Raw genomic sequence first — 23,918 nt, 5'->3', positions numbered from 1 at the left:
AGTTCCATCAGGTTTAAGCTTAGTTTTATAAACCCATTTAGAACCTATAGCTTTCTTTCCATTTGGTAAAACAGTTAAGTCCCAAGTTTCATTTTCTTCAAGAGCCTTAAGCTCTTTATTCATGGCTTCTATCCAATCAGGATCATTCTTAGCCTAATGATAATATTTTGGTTCAACAATATTACAAGAGTTAACAGCAAAAGTTTTTGATTCAGAACTAGAAGAAGTTATGGAATTGGTGGTATGAGGTATGTATGTGTTAACAAAATCAATCAGTTTGACTGATGGTATAATATTTCTAGAACTGTGTCTTGTTTTGGGAAAATTATCAGTAGAATGATGAGAAGGAGACAATGGTAAGGAAGATTCATCATGATTGATATGGTTATGATTAGAAGAAGAATTATAAGAATTCAGTGGAGAAATATCAGACTGACAAGGCATGTTATGAGAGGTATGTATATTAGGAGAAGAAGAATGTGTATTAGGAGAAGAAGAATGTTCAGGATAATTGTTTGTAGGATTAATGCAATCATTTGAGTTAGATGAATCATGAAAAGAAACAAGATCAGGGTTATAAGTATTCATTATAGAATTTTCAGTATGATATGGAAAGAGTTGTTCAAAGAACACAACATCTCTTGATATGAATACAGTATGAGAAGTAAGATCATAGAGTTTATATGCCTTTTGGCCATATGGATAACCTATGAATATACATTTTCTAGTTCTGGAATCAAATTTATTCCTTTTAATATGCACATTATATGCATAACATAGACAACCAAAGCATCTCAGATTAGTATAATCAGGTTTTTGTTTGAACATTACCTCATAGGGTGATTTCCAAGACAGCACCTTTGTAGGAAGCTTGTTAATTAGGTGTGTAGCAGTCAGTAAACATTCCCCCCAGAACTTCTTGGACAAATTTGCTTGAAATCTAAGTGCTCTAGACACTTCCAATAAATGTCTATGCTTCCTCTCAACTCTACCATTTTGTTGATGAGCATAAGGAGCACTTCTTTGCATCAGAATTCCCTTTGACAAGAACAAATTCAAGCATTCTTCTTTTATAATCTCTGTTCTATTATCTGATCTAGTTTGTTTGATCTTTTTCCCAAACTGAGTTTCTACCATACACAAGAAATCACATATGGTTTTAGCTACTTGCAATTTGTTATGTAACAAATATGTCCAAGTAACACGACTATGATCATCAACTAATGTTAAGAAGTATCTTGCACCATTCAAAGCATGTACTCTATAAGGACCATAGGTCAATTTGTATTAAGTCAAAACAACATTCAGCTCTACTGTTACTGACAGGAAATGGCAGCTTATGATGTTTAGAATGTAAGCAAACACCACAATTATATTCAGTCAACCCTTGACATTTACAATCATCAATATGCTGCATTTTTGAAAGAGATCGATACATGACCTAATCTTCTATGCATCAACTCCAAAGCATTCACACCACTTTCTTTATTAATTCTACCAACTGCAGTTTTATTTGGTAATGAACATGAAGCTGCCACATTATGACAAGCAGAATCATACCAGAATTGTGTGAACACCATTTGAGCTGAAGTAGTAATACAAACCTCCTTGCTTTTTACCACTTCCAAGAATTTGTAAACTAATTGGTCCTGAAAGTAACATGCATCTTTTGTGAATTGAACCAATATTCCAGCCTTTTCAGCTAACTTACTAACAGAAAGTAAGTTATATTTGAATCCTTCTACTAGCAAACATCATGTATCACCAATCTTTTATCCAAAACAACACTACCAGTGAGTTTAACATATCTACATGTTCCATCAGGTAATCCTACCTTAATTCTGTCTAACCTTCTTTTATTGATCAGATGCCTTTCATCAAACACCATATGATCACAAGCTCCAGAATCAACAATCCAAGAACATATATCTTCTTTTAACAAATTAGAACAAGAAGATATAACAACATTACCTGCAAAACTAGCAAATGAGTTACTGTTAGATGCAGATTGCTGTTGTTTACCCTTCATATCTTCATGACTTCTTGACAGATCTATTCATCATCCTTGATCCATTTGTCCTCCTGAAATTCCATCCATGTTGCAATCTATATCCAATGGTGATTCCATCCTTCTTCTTGTGAAATATGCACATTTGCAGCAAATTTCTTATTGCTCCATTACCAAAACCACCTGAATTGCCTTTGTGCTTTAATAGCATTGTACCACTCAGGATATCCAATGATTTGAAAACATTGATCCCTAGTGTGTCCCTTCCCTTGCAATGTCACATTTCTTATCCTGTTTTCTTTCTTCCAGTCACGTCTAGCTTGAAACCTCTGTCCACCACTTATAACTCCTTGAGAAAATCGTTGAGCAGCCATAGCACTACTTTCTGTAATCTCCATAGCACCTGATATTTCCTTCTGTTTCTCAATCTGCTGAGTGATTGAGAATGCTCTATTGATTGTAGGCATGGTTCCATGGACAATATATTTGTTATTGTTCCATCAAAACCACTATTTAAGCCTAATAAAACTGCATCAGTTTGTCCTCAGCTTCAAGATCAGAGATCTTTTTCAGAAATTGACAACTACATCTTGCTAGGGCTCCACAACTACATACTGGAAATGATCTTAATGCCTTAATTTCATCCCACAGTTTCTTGAGTTTTCCATAATAAGCAATGATAGTCAATTCTCTTGTCTTAATCCTTCAATTCTTTCTTCAATTGATACACTAGGGTCCATTAGATTGACCAAAACGCTTCACATAATTCTTGCCAAATTCAGCAGAATTAGACACATAAGAGAAATCATCAGCTATATTAGGATTCATAGAACTCAAGATCCAACTCATCACCATGTAGTCAGCTCTAGTCCATCTAGAGTAATCTTTATGATTTTCAGCAGGCATAGGTAAAGATCCAGTTATAAAACATTCTTTATTCTTAGCTATAAGCGCACGTTTAACATTTCTACTCCACCTCATAAAGTTTGATCCAGAAAATGTAGCAGAAACTAAAGAAGATATCGGATTATCCGAATTTGCAATGAAGAATGGATCAAGATTACCTCCATTATGAGCATTTTGTGGATCAGAATTATTACCTCCATTGGAAGTATTAGGTAAAGGAATTCTTGCATCATCAGATTCCGCCATTGATGATTATTTTCAGAAGCTTACAGAAATCAAGAAATTATAATGACAATTTCGATTCTCAGATATCAGCAATTGCAATCGATTTTAATGAATATCGATTTCAATCAAGCTAAAAAAAAACCTCAATCTCAAACGTGAGATTATTGCTCTGATACCATGAAGGAGCTAATCAGCTCAGAAATGTAGAATTATTATTGAGAGAGAAAGAAGAAGAGGAGTATTTCTTACAATGTACTCCCTCTGTTTTTTTTTATCTTTCTCACTTTTCCGTACACATCTCCCAAGACACATTTTTGAACTTAAATATCTTTCATTATATATTAGTAAAAATTATAATGATTGAATATTAATAATGTATTAATTGAGACGAATCAAACAAGATCCCACATGACTATATTTTTTCTTATAAATTGAAAAAAATTGAGAAGATTCTCTCTAAGTATGAATAGTGCCAAGATTCTAAGTGAGTACAATAAAAAAAACAGAGGGAGTAAAAGTTAGTAATAGACATAACAACATTGTCTATTTATAGAGAAGTAATCTAACTAACTCTTAACTAACTTTACAGAAAATAAATATCTTTTAATATTTGCAAATTTTAGTTTGAAGTCGGGTGTATCTAGGTTTTATTTTTTTTCAACTGAATTAATGAAATATTCAATTCACACAGTTTAGTTTAAATAAAACCTAGATAAGGTGATGAGCTATAACATTTCGTAATTAATTTCGTAATTATATCTAATAATAATTTGCATAAAAAATTGTTTACAATTATATCTAATAATAATTTGCAAAAAAAAATTGTTTACAAAGTTCCATCAATAATGTAACAATAAAGATAGTAAATACATTATTATTATTAGAACCAGGGCATGGTGGCTACCCGATGTAGCTGAAGCCAAAGCAATATACATGGCTGTTCTTTGGGCGAAGCATCATGGTTTGAAGGAGGTGGTTATTGAATCAGATGCCCAGGTGCTCATGTCTCGCTTATCCTCGGCAGCTTTGTTTCACTCAGATTTGGATGCTATTCTTGGTGATATTGTTAATCTTTGCTCGTGGTTTAATGTTATTAACTTTTCGCATGTAAGGCGGGATGGGAATGTTGTAGCTCATCACCTTGCCAAAGTAGTGTCATTTGGTTATGAACAACGATGGGAATTTCATTGTCCCAGCGTTGTGTCTCCTTATGTATTGATGGACGTTTTGTCCCTGGATTAATTAATGCACTACTTGTTTTCCCTCAAAAAAAAAATTTAATTTCATAATTATATTTTATTATAATTTGCAAAAAAAATTGTTTACAAAGTTCAATCATTAATGTAATAATAAAGATATAGTAAATGAACATTTGAAATAGTGAAGCATAATAAAGCTATAGTCTATACTTAGGTTTGTAATAATAAACATTTGAAATAGTGAAGCATAGTAAAGCTATAGTCTGTAATAATAAAAAAAAAGTAAATAAATATTGCTGATCTTATTATTATTTAAAACAATAGTATTCCCCTCAAAAAAATAAAAAATAAAACAATAGTATCTATATATTTATAATTATATATTTTAAGGTTCTATAAGGTTTTTGGTGGTTGTATATGGCTCTTTGTTGTTTTTTCTAGCAACTTATTAATTCCATTTGTTGTCCAAGTTCGATATTCAGATTATGACTCAAATGATATTCACATTTTCAATACAAATAGAGAAAGGCATTTGTCAAATAATCTATTACCAATAAAGTCAATATTTGACCTTTTAAATTATTTTGACTTTCTTTTTAAAAGATTAAAAACATATTTTATCTGCAGTTTCTTAGATTATCTTGAATGTTTTTTTTTTTCACACGGAGTTTATCGATGTTTATAGCTAAAATTGCATTAATTTAATAGTAGTAATATGGTAATTTTCTATTAATATAGTAATATGATGACACGTCGCAAGCTCCAATATACATATACACGTTTTAATAGTATAGATTTCCCTTAATAACTACTTTAGCTTATCATAAAGTAATCATTAGCTCCCTTCAAACAAAAAAAAAAGTAATCGTCATTGGCTCCAAAAAAACTACCCACTCTTTTCTTAGCATCTTTCCATTTCTCCACCCTTCAAAATTTCAAGTTTTTTTGATATATATGGATAGTTTTTTTTTTAAATTATTTGACAACTATTGTTTCCCTAATAACAAACTAATTATTCTTTCCTACCCGATATTTATAAAATTGCGAGAACAATACCGTGTTTAATGGGTGATGATAGATAATTTAATCTCGATGGTGATAAAAATACAATATGATATACATTGCTGGAGAACGATGAATGATTTTTATTTATTGGTGAATGTTCTACAAAATGAACTATACACACTAAACACGATAAATATAAAAGAATGGAAACAAGCAACATATGATATCATAAATTTATTGAGCAAACAAATAAATCAACTGATTTGGTAATCAATAAAATAATAACTTGAATAGCTTTTTAAGCAGTGCCGAATGCCCTTTTCATCCTCATTACCTCTGCATTACTTAAAAGAGTGATTTGTTGAGCTATGTCAGCAGGTAAGTTACCACCAAATAAAGAATTCATAGTGAACTGAATAGCTGGGTTTGCACCATTCAAACTAACAAACGCGGTAGCTGGGGTTGTACCAACATTAACTTGAAAATGAAGCATGGCTTGTGGGAAAATCATAACATCTCCAACTTCAAGTCTTCTGTAGTATGCAGTGTTGTTTGTGTCAATAAATCCTGCAATTATTGACCCCCTTGATACAATTAGAACTTCTGATGTTCGGTGTGAGTGTACAGGTATAACTCCACCGACACCAAAGTCTAACCTTGCCATAGAAATACCTAGACCATTCAAAGCTGGAAATTGATCAACAAATGCTAGAGTTACGTTGTTTCCGGGTACATTTGTGATCGTTCTGCCACCACGAAAGCCAGTGTAGACAAAGTCATCAGTTGTTAGAGTAGCCGGATCTCTACAAGCATATCCTTCTGGTCCCCTTGGGAGATTACGATCTGCTACACAAAAATCAACTTCTATTGCATGAGAGAGACACACCAAGATAGAAAAGGCGAAGAAAACTACAAGGTTATTCATTTTGTAATCAATTATGCTAGAATTACAAGAGGCTAAGAGGTAGATTTGCTAAGGGGAGTTTTGTTACTTGCTTCGTGTTTTTATTGAATATGAGATATGGTAGCCAAGATTGGCACCCTATATATATAGACTACTCATCCTTCATTCCTTCGTCAACCAAAGGGGAATATTAGACATTTTCCTGTCCAAATTAGTTGGTCAAAGCTAGAAGTCAATTATCACACAACTCTAAGACTTTAGAAAAAAAATTAAAGCCATCGTGTATTCAAGTGGCTCTAATTTTGTCTTCAACAACAGTATTCAGGAACCAAAAATGAAAAATTCAATGAGACGCGGTCTGCAAAATACGGAGCTTAATTAATTGAAATATTATACTGCATTTCAGCTACATGGAAAATTCATAGATAGTGGGAGATTATTAATCATTTTTTTGCATGATTTGAAGATATCACATGTGCTCCTTTTTATGAGAGAGAAGTGGTAGCTTGATGGAGTACCACATCGATTTTTAGGGTATTCTCTAAGGTTTGAATACTCATCTAAATATTATTGGAACATTTATTTTTGGGTTGTTTAGCATTGTACCCCACTTCTGAACTGATATACCCTACCTACTAGTAAGTAGTAGCCTAGCAGAAGTTGGTTTTGGGACCAATTATCTTTCATTATAAAAAAAATGTGCTACTTTTTGTTTATATTAACGGACTTGGTCTTTTACCATATCTTCTTATGTATTTCATGTATACATCTCTAGGTTGTCACTGTGATTATTACGAGGTATACTTTCTTATACTTTCCTCTTAATCTCTATTATACTATAATAATTTACGCACGCGATGCGTATCTTATTTTTTTAAAATATAAATTCTATCTTTTTTGGGCATTAACAAAGGTAAAATTTGTACATTATACATTTTTGTTTTTTTGGCTAGTTAGATTTCATTGGTTAAGCCTATATCACTTAACCTATTAACCCGTCTTTTTTTTATTTTATTTTTACCTTCTTTAAGGTTTTAAAATTTGAAAGTGATGAGCAATAAAATAATGTTACCTAGATTTATTTAGGATTTCTTATATTTTTATTGACAAAGTATTTTGTGTTAATTAAATCATTTCACTTTTTCAATTAATTGTATTTTTTTTTGATGTAATACTTGATTTTATATTGATTGATTTAATTTTCGTTTTTACTTTTTTGAGCAAGAATATATTAAGTGTTGTGCCTCGTCCAAAAAATGTACTAATTCTTGTGCTTAATTTTTTTTTGTGGCTTAATTATTATAACTTGATTGCATCCAACAATTTAGTTACTTTTTCAATATATTTGAGTTTGACTTTCTTTTATCCTTTTATTGGTAGAGTAGTTGATTTACTAATAATCTAATGGACCAAGGATGTCTTGGCCTAGTGGTTAAGATTGAGGTGCTGTGGACGATAGGTCACAGGTTCGAATCCCCCCTCCCCTTCTTTGTACTTTGTACCGCCTTCGTGGCTCATATGGATCAAAAAAACTAATAATCTAATGGGCAATTACGTAAATTTATAGGAAAAAACTATACCTTCTCCCTTCCCTTATATAATAGAGATAATTGTATTTCCGACAGTTTTTTTTTTTGAAGTCTCGTTTTGGTTGAAATTGGTCTTGTAATTTAGAAAGAGAAGGAGGTACACAGTATATTCAAATAGGGACACCATAACTCCTCCCTTCTCTTTCTAAATTACAAGACCAAGTTCAACCAAAACAAGACATCAAAAAAATTGCCAGATTTACAATTATTACAATCAATCACAAGTCAACTGAAATCAATAGAATTGCATAATTCACGTTATACAAATAACTGAAATGAGAAAACTTTACAAAAACAAGAAAATTCAATTACAAACTATAACACATTAGCAATTACATACTTCGTTCTCAAGAACCATTTACAATTACATACTGAAAAAAAATTACCAATACACTACAACGTCAATACAAATTACAATTAAGAAAAACATACGATTTCGACAGGAAGATTCACATTTGTCCATTGGCGATATGCAAACTTCTAAAAAAGGTGCATAATTTTTTTTTATCTTGCAAGTTATTTCAAATTAGTTGAAAAAAAAACTAACTCTTATATTCGAATTACATGAATAATTTAAGTCTCTATTGTATGGTATAAATTTCGAAATAATTATTTGAAAAAATCAGTACATGTATGTAACAAAAAGAGGCATTATAAAATATAAATCAATTTTGAATATATACAATAACAAATGACACAAAAATCAAACTAAAACTGAAATTACATTATTTTGCCAAAACAAATATTGAAATTAAAACCGATGAAAAACGATTGATTTTACTGAGAATTCTTATGAATAATTTAAACCTCAAAAAAAGGAGTAGAAAAAGTATGAATAATTAAAAACCCAGAAAAAGGAGTAGAAGAAGTCTTGAAAAAACACAAAGGGAAAGAAAAAGGAAAAGTGGATGATTCCAGAACTTCAGCCACAAATTTCTTAAAATAATCATCTTCACAAATAAAAGTTCAAATAAAATGTAATCGGATCTTTGAGAAATTTAGTTGACAATTACATTTTTGGGACGAAATCAGGAACATAAAACGTAAAGAATTACCTTCAAATTTGAGGCCCCTCATTTAATTCGTCAACCACATAAACTCCAATTTCAACCCCATTTCCAGGACCGTTTTTAACATTACCACCCAATCGAAATGAAGACTTAAAAAGATCCACAAAAACAGAGATCAAAATTACCCTAAAAATTAATGGAGTGTCAAGAGGGTTAATTTTGACACCATAATTGGCTTATTAATGTAGTGTTTGCCGTGAAATATGAATATAAATATGAAATCTCAATCTTTTTTAGTGATATATGAAAGATAGTGATCATAAGTACATGAGTCGTTCTAATTCTTTTTTTTTTTTTTTTGAAAGAATCGTTCTAATTTTTTGAGGGAAGGGAAGATATAAGGTTGTAGGTGGAAAGTTGGAAATGTGGAGGATTAGATTAAAAAAAAGTGAGACACATCAGTCATATGGATATATGGGATGGATAGTTATATGGTAGGTGAGATTGATAGTCATATGGATAGGTGAATAAAATTATGTGGGTTTGTTACTTGCATACATGTGGCTTTGTGGTTTTGGCTACAATTTTTTTGGACTATTAAAAACTGACGTTAATCATGCTCATTTATCTATAAGTGAAACAAAAATATTACATAAATCATGAAAACAAATTATATATATCTTGGATCCTTTGGACATGATTTGACATGAACCTCAATCAATATCAATCTGGATTAGTAGTAGTATTGATATCCTCTTTACATAGTTTGTTCTAATAATGAGTAATAGTTATGCCCAAAAATATCATCGCACGCATCGCGTGTATAAAAAACTAGTATAATATATACTAGCTTTCTATGCACGCGATGCATACATGTATTATTTTGGCAATTATTCTTAAACTTCATCTAAATTTAATTTTGAAGATTGTAGTTTATAAGCATTAGTGGTACTCATTAATAAATTATCATGTTGTATAAATACTTACAAAATATAAAACTTATTTGATGAAGAAGTTGTTTCGATAGAAAGCAAATAATGAAGATTGTATTAGTGTTCAGAAATTGTGATGCGGATTTATATGTAAAGTCCTATTTTCAAATAATGAAGATTGTATTAGTAATGAGTATCCAGAGAGGTTATATTACTGTAATTTTAAGTAACCGCCACATATATCTGTTTTGTCTTATATACTACCTCCATTTTCTAAAGATCTTCCTTGTTACTTTTCCTACAGATGCCAAGGATGATCTATTTGTGTGTGGTATAAGGTGGGTAAATAAAGTAGGAGAGAGAAAGATGTTAAGATAAATAAACAAATAAAAAGAGGGTTAAAGTAGGAGACAGAAAGAGTGTAAAATTGAATTAATAATGTAATGGTGGATCATATGATAGGGACATGAGAGGGTGAAAAGGGAAAAAGTTCCAAATAAGGAATAAAGTAAAAGAGGGAAGATCTTTTGGAAACGCACTTAAACGGAATTAAAGAGGGAAGATCTTTAGAAAGCGGAGGGAGTAGTAGAGATGAGCTCTTTTTTTCTAAATAATCATTACATATTTCTCCTAAAAGGTAAAATGATAAGATTATCTTAACTGATACAAATGAGAACTATAATTCCCAAAAAAATAAAAGGACAAATTATACTAACTGACACACACGACAATTATTGACCTCGCAAATTAAAAAGTTAAGATTATCCTCTTCGTTTCTCAGTATTTTTATGACTTGTTAGTAGATTTTGGTATTTTTGTTGCATTCAATAGTTTAGATAGAATTAAAATTTATGTCTTTGATTTTGTAATTGATTTGAAAATTGCTTTAGTTATGTTAATTTATTATTCAATCATAAATTTTTTCTTTCACTATACATGTTTTTATGACAGTTTATTTTAATAATTTAATTTGAACTTTCTTTGATATGCATATTTTGATTTAGAAAAGGCTATGATTGAGGAAAATCTTAATACGTAATATTGATTTTTGTTAAATTAATGGTTAAAAAGTCTTTTTTAACATAAGAGACGTTACAGTTCCCCGTATATAATAGAGATATATATGGACATGTATTTCATTGATCAACAAAGTCATGTAGTATTTGTAAATTTTTTACGGTATTTTCACCATAAACCCCTAATTAACAAAATTTTTTTTGCCCGTATACCCTTTCAACTTTCCAAATTCATCATATAGCCCTCACTTTTCGAAAAATACATCAACTTACCCTTTTGACTAATGGTGTTAAACTTCCGTTAGTTATTTACCACTAATCTCCCCCTTTAATCCTAATTAACTATCCTAAACCCTAACACTAACACTAACGCTCAACCCTAAACCTAACTAACCAAAAAAACCTAACCCTAAAAGCCCACTAGCCCCTACCCACCCCCAGCCCACCACCCACCACCCCCTAACCCTAACCCACCCTAACCCTAACCAGCGCCATCACCTGACCTACCACCACCTAACTTTCCCTAGCTAGCGCCACCACCTGACCCCCAGTATGCCTGCCGCACCTCCCCCTCCCCCACAACGCCCAGTCTGCCACGCCTCCCCCTACCCACCACCCCAACCTGCATCCCCCCTCCCCCTTCCCACCACCCCAGCCTGCATCCCCGGCCCCCTCCCACATCCCCCCTCCCCTTCGAACAAAGGACCGGCGAGACCCCTCCCCTTCGAAAAACAGACCGACGAAACAGAGGAGAGAGAGGCGAAACCCCTCTCCTTCGAAAAACAGACCGGCGAATAGATGAGAGAGAGGCGAGACCCCTCCCCTTCGAAAAACTGACCGGCGAAACAGAGGAGAGAGAGGTGCGTTTTTCCGGCGAAAAACAGAGGAGAGAGAGTGTGTGCGTTTTTTCGGCGAAAAACATAGGAGAGAGAGAGTATGTTTCATGCGTAGGGATAGGGGGAGGGGGAGGCGGGTTTACGAGGGATGGGGTTGGTGCGGGTCAGGTGGTGGCGTTAGTGAGGGTTGGTGGGAGTCAGGTGGTGGTGGGGTCAGGTGGTGGTGGGGTCAGGTGGTGGCGCTGGGGAGGGCTGGTAAGGGTTAGGGTGGGTTAGGGGTGTTTAGGGTTAGAGTTCTAGATTAGAGGTTAGGGTTAGTGTTAGGGTTAGATTTAAGTTAGTTAATTAGGATTAGAGGGAAGTTTAGGAGTTAATGACTAACGGAGTTTAATGCCGTTAGTCATTAAGGGTAAGTGAATGTGTTTTTTGAAAGTGAGAGGTATATGGTGAATTTGGAAAGTTGAAAGGGTATATGGTGCAAAAAAAAATTGTCAGGGGTATATGGTGAAAAAAAAATTGTCGGGATATATTCGTTTGGGCATAGAACACTTTTATAGTATTTTATTGCTCATGTAGCTTTTGCTATTAATATATGAATTAAATCAGTTAGTTACAGAGCCCATGTGATATACAACTTATTACCTTTTAAAGGTGTGTCGCGTACCTAATAAAAATAACCTAACTATTCCTCCTAACTAATATAGTTGGGTAATAACTATTTCTCCTAACTAATGTAGTCAGGCAAATAAGGGTCAAATCTCAAGAGACTAATTGATTCAAAGTAGTTAAATTGATTCTAGCTAATTAGTACTAAGTAAGTAATCAAAATATATAAGTGGTGATGAACTAATCTAATTAACTAAAGCAAATGAAATTAAGAGTGAATCAAGAACTAAATACATCTAAGTTTAAGTATCCCCACTAATTAACATGAATTAATGCCACAGACAATCCCTTTTTCCTTAATTAATTAATAGATAACTCATAGAATAGACGCGCCCTAATAGTACTAAGGATTTCTTTCGAACAATCAATAGCTTCCTTAACAATGCAATCGTGCCTATTTTCATGGAGTCATGTAAATTAAGAACTTTATACATAGCATCCTAATAAGTTCCATCAACTACTTTCGTGACGATTTCCTTTATCTTAAATTAGGATTCTAGATTCGATTAAGAGTCAACTTCCATTGCAAAAATAATCACATTCAATAAATATTATTTCTAGCTATATATCGATAACTAAAATCGGCCAACCCTAAAATAAATGAATCATAAATAAATCAAGGTTTGGGAAATGAGAATTAGACGTGCATCAAATCATGTTAGGATTCTACCTAACTCTAGAATAGGGAACTACTCACACTTGTTGATTGAATAAACAAAATAAAGATTAAGAGAAAGCATGATTAATAATAATAATAATAATAATAATAATAATAATAATAATAATAATAATAATAATAATAATAATAATAAATAGTACTTGAATTAATTGATGAAACTGCAAACTTCGATGTTGAGAAAAATGAAGAATATCGTTGATGAGCAGTGGAAAACGAAAAACCAATAACTCTTTCTCGTCTATAATATTACGTGATATGTTTTTATTAATCCCCCATAATAATCTATCTAAAAGCTATTATATGCTATGAACATACAATGATGAGTTCGACTAGGATTTGGATTCCTAAAATACTCCAAAACTAGGATTACGTAATAGTGAAATTGGACACCACCATCGTTTTGCGGTAAGCTTGAAAGAACCGCCAAAAGGTGACGATTTATGTTTTTTTTTGTGCTTTCTTGCTATCAAAATTCTAATTTGTTGCTTCTTAGGCATGGTAATTAATGAGTTACCAACGCCATATTGCAATAGGTATTCAAAAGCATCACAGAATAAAGCTATCAATCAATCCGAATGCATCGCAATCATCTAAGATTTCGTGCAGATTCCAATCAACTCCATAATCCTACAAAAATAAAACAAAACACACCCGAGAAGAGCAACATCGAAAAATAAAGAATAGTAGCTCTAAAAGATTAAATATATGGAGAAAAACACACAAATATAAAAAGTTTATTATTTTCGTTTTTTAAAATGTGTATGAAATCAGAAGTTGAATTGCTTCATTGTTTTTTGGAAATAACTCTTTTCGAATGTTTTTTAATAAATTGAAATCTAAATGTTTGAGATAGTTTCCTAATTGGAAGCATTTTCATTTTTTGGGCTATTTTCTTATTCTTAATTTTAATAATTAGTAATCTCTTTCTTATTGTGATTCTATCATTAATAAATAGTAACATCTTTCTTATTGTGAATATATGGGATTCTTAAAAACATGACCATTATACCTCTAGAAGAAATAGTCTAAAACACAATAAGAGGGCGTATTGTTTACTAATTACTTCATACATTGATTATACTACAAAATATAAAGTAAGAAATGCCTTTTGAGCGTTTTGCTCGTGAAACTTGTGATTTTCCTTTTTCCTTATATGGGCGTGTTGATCAATGGTTCTGCACAACCTTTATGAAATTTACTCTAAGTAAAATTCACATCATAAAATGAATACTATTATAATATATGCAATTGTACAAAAAAATATGAACAAATCACTATTTTTTATGTTTTGGAATAACCTGATCTTGGTATCAGTTTTGAGTAGTTTAAGAGTTCGTAGAATTACACTACTCTAATTTGTATTTGGCTCTTTTGTTGAGTTTTGCAGATGATTGAATGGAGATTTTACAGATATTACAAATAGAGAGAAAGGATGTAACATGTAAGGACAAAACATTTCCTAAAACTATGTAACCTTTACTTGTAAAATCTATTGTAACTTTTACGTGTTGTAACCAAATTTTTCTTGAGTAATCAAAATATTTTAAAAATTATTTTTATTTTCTATTGATTCCCAATTTTTTAGGATTGTGAACCCAAAACCCTAAACCCTAAACCCTAAACCATTGGATTCCCAATTTTTTTTAGAATTGTGAGAAGATTATATTGTCACGTAACGCAACCGTTGTATCAGATTAAGAATTTTTTTTTTTTTTTTTTGCATGGGCCCATTACAAAATACTAACATATACCTGTACGAATAAGCAATTGTTGATTTTGTTTATAGAAAACCCAACAAGAAATTAAAAGTTGTGCTTGTGAACGTTAGTGGATTGCATAAGGTACAAAGTTAAAGAAAATAGAGGTATCGTATGTAACGAAGAGCATGGTCATATTAAGAAAATATCAAAAAAATATCAAAAAAGTTTCCGATGCCGGGAATCGAACCCGGGTCTCCTGGGTGAAAGCCAGATATCCTAACCGCTGGACGACATCGGAACTGTTGTACTATACATGTGGCTTCAATATTTATAATTTCCCGCACCCATCTACCAGCTGATAAAATAACCATATCTTTTAGATTTTTTTTTTTTTGAAAGAATATCTTTTAGATTATTATGCGCTATTTTATCTATTCTTTCATTTCTTATTATCACAATAATAATTCCTTTTAGGACTATATTTTATCACTTCTTTCATCTCTTATTCTCACAATAATAATTCTTTTTTGGACTATATTTTATCACTTCTTTCATCTCCTATTATCAAATAATAATTTGTTTGGACTATATTTTTATCAACAATAAGAACATCAATTTGCTATCACAATAATAATTCTTTCATTTCTTATTATCAAAATAGCAATCTGTTTGGACTATATTTTATCAACAATAAGAACATTAATTTGCTATCACAATAATAATTCTTTCATTTTTATTATCTATTAAACAACTTTTTTTTATGCATTATATTTCCAGTTAACATTTGGCACAAATTATTAGAATAGGCGGACTAATTTTAACATAAAATAAGACGAATTCAAGATTGAATTTTTCTAACACGCCAATTTCATTTCACTCTAACCCAACAATATCCTAGTCATCCATTCTCTTCTCCTTCCTTTTTTTCTTGATTATCAAAGTACAACAGATAATTTCAAAAAAAAATAACCCGTAGTCTTACCGAACGGATTAAACTAATCACTAAATGGATTAAAAAATATCACTACTGAATAGATTAAGCTAGTTAATAGTTAGATTAAATTAGTTAATATATAAAAAAAGGTGTCATGTTCTCTTCTTAATATTGGGCTTGTGCGGTGCCTAATTTTATGTTAAAATTAGACGATCTCTTACAATACCAATTGAACATTTGGTCATTAAAATACACGACCTCACATGCCCATTCATATATTATGTTCTTTGTTTTTATTGGATTTTGTTACTTAAGGTAGAGGAAAAGGTAACAAATTGAGGTAATCCATTACCATCAAGTAATGGTAATAAATTGACGAGCATTGAACCAAACAATAAGAAAAAATCGATGGTTAATTTTGTTTTTTGGAGTCGAAAATTGATTCCGTTTATTGGAGCTTATTAATAGTGAACCAACTACCCCTAAAAGTATCAATTTTTCTAGAAATGCCTAGATTAAAAATAAAACCCAAATATTTTAATCTGGCTTCCTTCAAGTAAAAAACGCACATTTGTGATTGTGCAATGAAATATCTCAAAAATTTTGTCCAATTTATTGTTGGGTGTACATCTCAAGTCCCACAACGAATACATAAGAAAGAGTTATCTAGTTTATAAGAGTTTACCTATTCTAATAGTATGAGGCATTTTGGAAAGGAGCCCAAAAAAATTCGTGTGGGCTCCGCCTAAAGCAGACAATATCATACTAATGGTGGAGTTATATGTGAACTCGTGGACCTTACTACAAATCGGAGAGATAGAGTTGTCTAGTTTATACTAAGAGTTCGCCTACTTCATTTCTAGCTTTCTTTTTATGCATGCAACAATATTTTGGGAATAACTATTGCTCAGTAGTAAAACAAATCAAAAAACGAAAGTTCGTATTTAAGTTCACCTCCATTTTATGAATAAGAAAGATTGATATACTTACAAATAGTATTTGAAAACACATTAATAAACAAGAATAAGTAATGAAATTGCATCTCCGACAAATGTTTTTTGTCAAAACTCGAAACAACCCCAAGAACCATGACATATAAATAAAACATTCCTTTTTCTCTCTCTTAAATTCTTTACTACTCTCCCAATTCCCAAACACATCTCTCAATTTCATGCAATTTTTTTCCTCTCTATTTAATTGAAACAATGCAGTCGTCACTTTTTCTCTCCTTTTCATCATCATTCTCAATTTCCCCCAAATCAAACCACACACGCACTGTGATTCTCATTTTTAGCTAAACCTCCAAATCTCAGTCTCCGCTTCTGTGGACTTCGAAGAGAAGCATTGCGTTTCTTAGTGAGTTCTCGCCGAGTTCAGCTCCTGAGTTGCCGAGTTCTTTCTCCTAAGACCTTCGATTATGATATCGTCATCATTGGAGCTGGCTTTGGTTGTCATGGCGATGCTCTTCATTTCATCGATAAGGCATTATTGAATATCGAGTTGATGGGCTGAAATTCGATTATAGGCATAAATTTTGATTTTAATATATGGGTTGAAGTATTTTTTCTCAAATTTTTTTTAATATCTGGGCACAAAACCAATTCGTGTTGAACTATTTTGTCTCAATTTATTTAGTATTTTGTCTCAATTTATGATGATGTAATTTTAATTAGAATTTCAGCTATATCTAAATGAAATTTTAAATAAGCTATAATTTGTGTTTAATTTTTTTTTTCAAAAAAACTAATATAGCACATATTCGTAAGATTTATTGTAATTTGAGCTTAAATTTACTCGAACATAGTACATATTCTTAAGATTTACTGAAACATAGAACATTACACGTACTTTTATTTTCAATAACAAATTGAGTACTTGATTAACATTAAAGTATCCGCAAATTTGAGAATGTCATATTTGAAAATGTCGTGAAGCTCCAATCTATGAAGATAACTGATTTTTTTTTTTTTTGGTTTGAAGTCTGTGTTTGTAATTGAGTTTGTGTTATGGAAAAATTGATTTAAATTTGAATTTAAGTTTTCTCCTTTAATGAGAATGTCGTGTATTTTTTTTGTTATTATATGTGGTATTAATATGTGGTAAATTCTTGAATCTTATTTTATTGGCAAGTTTATGTGATTGAGCATTATATGAGTTGATTGGATTTAATAGAGATGTGATTGATTTTTTTTTTGACAAGTTTATGCATGGAATTGGTTCTGATTAACTGGAGAGGTTGTATTTGAAAATTTGAAATGTAATATTTATGTTGTAGAGGGGAAATTTAGTTAAATCTTAAGAGGATACCATTACTTCCTCTTGGCTTATATAACACAGTTTCATACTCATTACATCAAATAGCTCAATTCATAATTAGGACCCATTATCTATGTCTCTGACCTTCACACTTTATTAGCTAACGTATCTTAGGAAACTATATCACCTTAACCAATTACATTCAACCTCCCATAAGATGAATTTAAGTGCTACCCAACTCAATCAAAGTAAAATATCATAACCGACTTTTTTTGTCCCATAACAGCCTCCTTTCACTGCTTCTCTCTCTAAAAGCAAAAAAAACCCTCCCAAACCCTAACCCTACAACCCCCTCCCCCCCGCTTTTCTTCTAGGCTCGCCGGAGGCTGGCTGTTTAGCCTCGTCTCCGGCGAGCTTAGGCTTATGCCTCTTCTCATCGCCTCCCTTTTCTCTGTTTCTCACTCGTCGGTCCTTAACCTTTTCCGGTTTCGGGTTGCTTTGGTGGTGGGGTCGCGGCGGTCGGTCCGCCACAGTAGGTAATCAAGCATCGTTTGTTTTTTGTTTTTCCTCAGTCCGTCATCGTCCCCGTGTCTGAGCGTTTCCCCCCCCCTCCCATGTTTGGTGAGTCCCACTTCCTTTTTCCCCCTTTTCGTGGTTAGTTTCTTCTTCCTTCTGTATCTCCACCCCCCCGGTTTTGGCTAGTCTGCGTGGTCAACGCCCCAGCTTCCATGGTTAAGAGTCTCCCCTTCCCGGTTCCCCCCTCTCAAGGTAGTTTAGGCTCAGTTTCCCCGTCCCTTGGTTAGGATTAGGTGTAGTAGTGTGTCCCCTTCCCGTCCCCCTGCTAGTGTTAGTTGGAGTCAGTTTATTTAGCGTGCCAAGGAAGCGTACGGTGCAGGTTCTTTGACGGTGTGTTTTTGCCGGCGTAGCTCTATGTGTCGGGTGGTAGTTTATGGTTTCATTATTTTCATGTTTGTTTATTTCCGATCTGTTGCTCGTCGGTCTTCTGGCTTTGGGATTGTCATTTTAGATCTTAGGATCTGTCAGTGGGGCGTAGTTCACTCGCCCCAAATTCTCGTGATGACTTCATGTGTCACCACACCTAAAAAACGCATCTTGTGGGAGGCCCCCCAACTTGATTTGGGGCATGTTAAGACCTCCACCTCGTTTTTCGGGTTTCAGTCTAATATGACTGATTTTCGAATACCCTCGCAGCAGGGCCCGAAGTCACTCTCGAACGTAACTTCTTTGTTTGTCGAATCAAGAGAATCCCAGGAGGCTCGTCAAGGACCTTGGGATTTCGTGCCTAGTGGACATTGGGATCTACTAGCGGTTGTACGACAATCTCTTTATGAAGATCGTCAGAGTTGTGTATTTCAACAGATTTCCTCTCATATCCTACTTCACTCCTCATCGCTCTGGACAAACTTTATTCGGACTGGACTGTTACTAGTTAGTGTTTATGTTAAGTTGTTTGTACGCGTTAGTGTCGTTTTTCATAGCGTTAGTTGTTTCTTGTTTTTGTTTCGTTTGGTAGTATTACCATTAGGTTGTACTCCAACTTTTCATTAATGCAAATTTCCTTGTTGTCAAAAAAAAAAAAAAAACTCAATCAAAGTAAACGACCCCCCAAAAAATTGATAACCAACTATTCATCTCAACCAATTAGCATATTCCTTACCATATTTAATCATACATACAAAGAACTTTAATATATAAAAAAAAGTTGACAACAAGGTATACGAAAATGGTGAATTTGGTTACATTTATTACATCCATTTTATCTAATGTTGACATATGAATCTTCACTCTATCAAGTACTAGTCTCATATGCACGCGATGCGTGTGAGAACATATGAACATTATATTGACATTAAAAGCCTTAAATACACTTATATTATTTTATTGTAGTTTAATTTGATCATTCACAACTTTTTTCAATTTGATTAATGAACGTGTACCAGAATGTACCATAAGTTGATATTATTGGATGATATATGCTAATATCTTTTATATATGTGTAATTCCTTACGTAACATTATTACATTGAGAAATGAGATGGTATAAGCCTATTTCTTTGATATATTTGAATTACGAACATATTTTTAAATAATGATGAGATGGATTATTCCAACTAACACAAACAACCACTATGAGCCTTTAAATAAATAAAATGATAAATTATCCTAATCGACACATAAAATAATTATAAGAGGCAAAAACTAAAAAGATGAGATTTTTCCCCTTTTGTTTTGGTATTTTTACGTTAATGTATGTTCTTTAAATTATGATCACAATTGGAAGTTTAGTTAGAAAAAAACTTTATAGGTTCTTACTTTTTAATTGTTTGGAATTGCTTTAGTTGAATTCTTTTAATTTTCAATAAAAAATATCTCTTTTTAAGCATATTTTATTGAAAAATATTTTATGTGTACATTACGTCTTATTATAAGTTAGACAATCTTAAGTTTCCTTATTAGTTATTACACATAAATATAGATCGGGAAGGAATTGAATATTTTATAATTAGCATTTTTTGATAAGTGAAAGGTAGAAAAATAATTTTACAGGAGGACACTAATCACACTATAGCTCACCCCTTGACTTATATAATAGAAATTAACCAATCACTTTCATGAGGAGTTGATCTTATTTGCAACTATAATTTTCTCTCCTTACAATCCATCACTAATTCTATCATTTACAACTCATTACTAAATCTTTCTACTGAGCCATCTTCTTTGAATTATCTCAAAAAAGCATTATCAAATTACCTCAACCAATTTCCTCATACACACAAATAACGATTTATACACATAGCCACGAAACAAATAAATCTTTCTAGAAATGTTTCACAAAAATAATCTCCAATTAAGATCCAAATTATAATATCCATTCACGTAGATGATGAAATTTCATTGTTTAGAGCATGCAATTCGAGTTTCAAAGGGTGAAGCAAATAGCGATTTTCTAAAAAAAAAAAATTGAAGATATATTCATCACCAAGAGGTTAAAATAAATTAGCATATATAAAGATAGTTTTAATTTACTACCCGTTTTAAAAGATTGCAATTATGAATGAATCATCTATCAAAGGCATAATACATGGCCGGCACACTCCACGCTTGCGACACGTATGCTCAAACATCTACTAATTGAATTGATTGTAAATTAGCTTCGATTTTATTTGTTGCAATAATATCATCTTATTGCTTACCAAAATAAACAAATTACTTTTTCTAAGTAGTTCACTATTTGAATGGATAATGAAAGTTTTCAAGAACTATTTCCGTGGTGTATAAGTTCAACTTCAAGTTATTTTTGTGATGCAAATCCAAAGAAACTTGTGAAACTGTGGAGCAAAAAGTTGCTTATCATTCTTTTCTTAAAAAATCTAGCAGGCATCATTATGAAGCTAGGAGTATATGCTCTTAACAAGATAGGGACAATCACAATCCGAAACATCCCATCACATTCACATGAATGCGTATATGATCTACGTAGTAAAACTTAAAGCAAGATGAAAGATAGGCCATCATCATCACATTTCACAAACTTGCATTGTTACATAGGCCATATATCATGCATTGCACATAATTGCAATCACTTTCATCCAAGAATCAATATCTAACCCACACAATATAATGCTGGATTCATTTCTTAGAGAAGTGAAAGGCTTCCAATCTAAGATTATGTAACCCCAACATGGCCACCCTCTATTAAAAAAGTTCACAATTTACCAAATACTCGATGAGTAGGTGATATTTATCTATCAATAAGAGAAAGCAAAGTTTTGTATGAGACTGATTGAGAAGGTCTACTAGTTTCTTTTGAACAAAAACTTAATTTCCGTATTTGATCAACTTTTAATGTTTTACAACAAGTTAGCTAGTGTAGGACTATTCCATGCAACACTAGGTAACGGAATTGAAAAAATAAAAAAGAAAATTGTTTCACCTCCAAGCTCCATCAATTAGTAGTTTTGTGATGGATTCTTAATCACGGAAAAACTTCATTTGACAAAGCTTTAACTAACTGAATAATAAGATAGAAAACTCTAAGCTCTAAATAAATTGACTTTATGCAAATATACTCATTAAATTGTTGAATGCTGCTAGGACAATAATTTAGCTAACTTATAATTGGCGAAATCTACGTACTCATATACCTTAACCATGCAGATGATTGTGATTACGTAGGGCATTAGTCAAAAAACAGCTATGTTAGATCTTCAAATGCTCCAAACCTTGCCAGTTGACCTTCTATTATAGATAGGCTACGCAACGTTGAACTCATTTGTAAGAATATGCCTTGAATTGTGGTGCTCAAGAAGTGTTCGACGAATTGCACAAGAGAGACGCAAAACTGCGTCTCGCCCGGGCGGTCGGGCGAATCTCGCCCGGTCGGGCGCGGGAGCAAAGTTGGAGAAGCGTTTGTTTCGCCCGGTCGGGCGCGCGTATACGTTTAGGAGAGCTGGGGACCGCCCGGTCGGGCGGATCGGGGAAAAAACGCGGAAAACGCGTTTTTAGCTGTTTTGTATAAATAGGTTATTTTAACCTATCTTTTACACTACGAAAAACACTCTGTTCTCTCTGTAATCTGGTTTCTTCTCATAATAAAATATTATCTCTCTCTCTGCCGTGGACGTAGCCAATTTGGTGAACCACGTAATTCTGTTGTCTGTTTTTATCGCTTTTTGCATTCATTATTTGTTCTTCCTCACATCCGTTATAACAAACTGGTATCAAGAGCTTTGGTTTTCGATCTGCGTGAGAAAGATGTCTGGGGTGAATGTCAAAATCGATAAATTTACTGGGAGAAATAGTTTTAGTCTGTGGCAGATCAAGATGCGGGCGTTACTGAAGCAACAGGGGTTGTGGGCACCGTTGGCAAAGAAAGCAACGGATTCAGTCACCGCTGAAATGGCCGTTCTGGAGGAGAAGGCTCATTCAACGATTATGTTGTGTCTGGCAGATGACATAATCACTGAAGTCGCGGAGGAGGAAACCGCATCTGGTCTGTGGTTGAAATTAGAGAGTTTGTACATGACAAAATCTCTAACCAACAAGTTGCTTTTGAAGCAACGTCTGTTCAGCCTGCGTATGCAGGAAGGTATGCCTCTTAGAGATCATCTTGATCAATTAAATACAATTTATTAGAATTGCGTAATATTGATGTGAAGGTGGAGGATGAGGATGCCGCTTTAATTCTGCTTGTTTCTTTACCTATATCGTATGAAAATTTTGTGCAATCTTTCATTGTTGGTAAAGATTCTGTGTCCCTAGAAGAAGTTAGATCATCTTTGCATACTAGGGAATTGCGCCATAAGGCATCTGGTAGTAGTACAGAAAGTCAGTCTTCTGGGTTAGTGGCCAGTAGTAGTGGGGTAAAGGACATGGTAAAAAGAATTTTAAGAAATCTGGAAATTCTAAAGGGGGTCCTAAACCTAATGATATCTGTAACTACTGTAAGGAAAAGGGGCATTGGAAGAAGGAATGTCCTAAAAAGAAGCATCAGGAGAACAAATCTGGGTCTGGTTCTGGTTCTGCTGCTGTTGCAGCAGAAAATTCGAATTCTGAGGATGACCTTGCTCTAGTGGCAAATGAGAAAACATATAGTGATGTGTGGGTTCTTGATTCTGGAGCGTCATATCATATGAGTCCTCATAGGGAGTGGTTTACTACTTATGAGCAGGTAGATGGGGGAAATATTTCGATGGCTAACAGTGCAGTCTGTAAGATAGTTGGAATAGGCTCTATCAAGATCCGGACTCATGATGATATTATCTATACTTTGAAAAATGTTAAGCATGTTCCACAGATGACCAACAATCTGATTTCACTTAGTCTACTAGACAGTAAGGGTTTCAGTTTCAGAGGGGTGGTGGAGTTGTGTATGTTTGCAAGGGTTCAAAGGAGGTTTTAAAGGGGGTCAAGCGTGTACTTTGTATGTTCTGCAGGGTTCTACTATCTCAGGTTCAGCTTCTATTGCATCGTCTGAGGTTCAGAAGGAGGATATGACCAAGCTATGGCACATGAGACTTGGTCATATGAGTG

At 33.1% G+C, this 23,918-nt stretch overlaps 1 protein-coding gene and 1 non-coding gene across 2 annotated transcripts; both read right to left on the bottom strand.

Moving 5' to 3' along the window:
* Positions 1-5,455: 5,455 nt before the first annotated feature.
* Positions 5,456-6,371, bottom strand: LOC104898536 (auxin-binding protein ABP19a). Its single transcript, XM_010685627.4, has one exon. It carries the CDS (start codon positions 6,266-6,268, stop codon positions 5,642-5,644), a length of 627 nt encoding a protein of 208 aa, XP_010683929.2. The 5' UTR covers positions 6,269-6,371; the 3' UTR covers positions 5,456-5,641.
* An 8,530-nt stretch (positions 6,372-14,901) lies between these two features.
* On the bottom strand, positions 14,902-14,973 carry TRNAE-UUC (transfer RNA glutamic acid (anticodon UUC)). The gene has a single exon. It is a non-coding gene; the product is annotated as a tRNA-Glu (tRNA).
* Positions 14,974-23,918: the final 8,945 nt, after the last annotated feature.

Source organism: Beta vulgaris, chromosome 7 (genome assembly GCF_026745355.1).
Source record: "Beta vulgaris subsp. vulgaris cultivar EL10 chromosome 7, EL10.2, whole genome shotgun sequence".
Taxonomy (NCBI): Eukaryota; Viridiplantae; Streptophyta; class Magnoliopsida; order Caryophyllales; family Amaranthaceae; genus Beta; species Beta vulgaris.
This window is presented reverse-complemented; position numbering and strand designations above follow the sequence as displayed.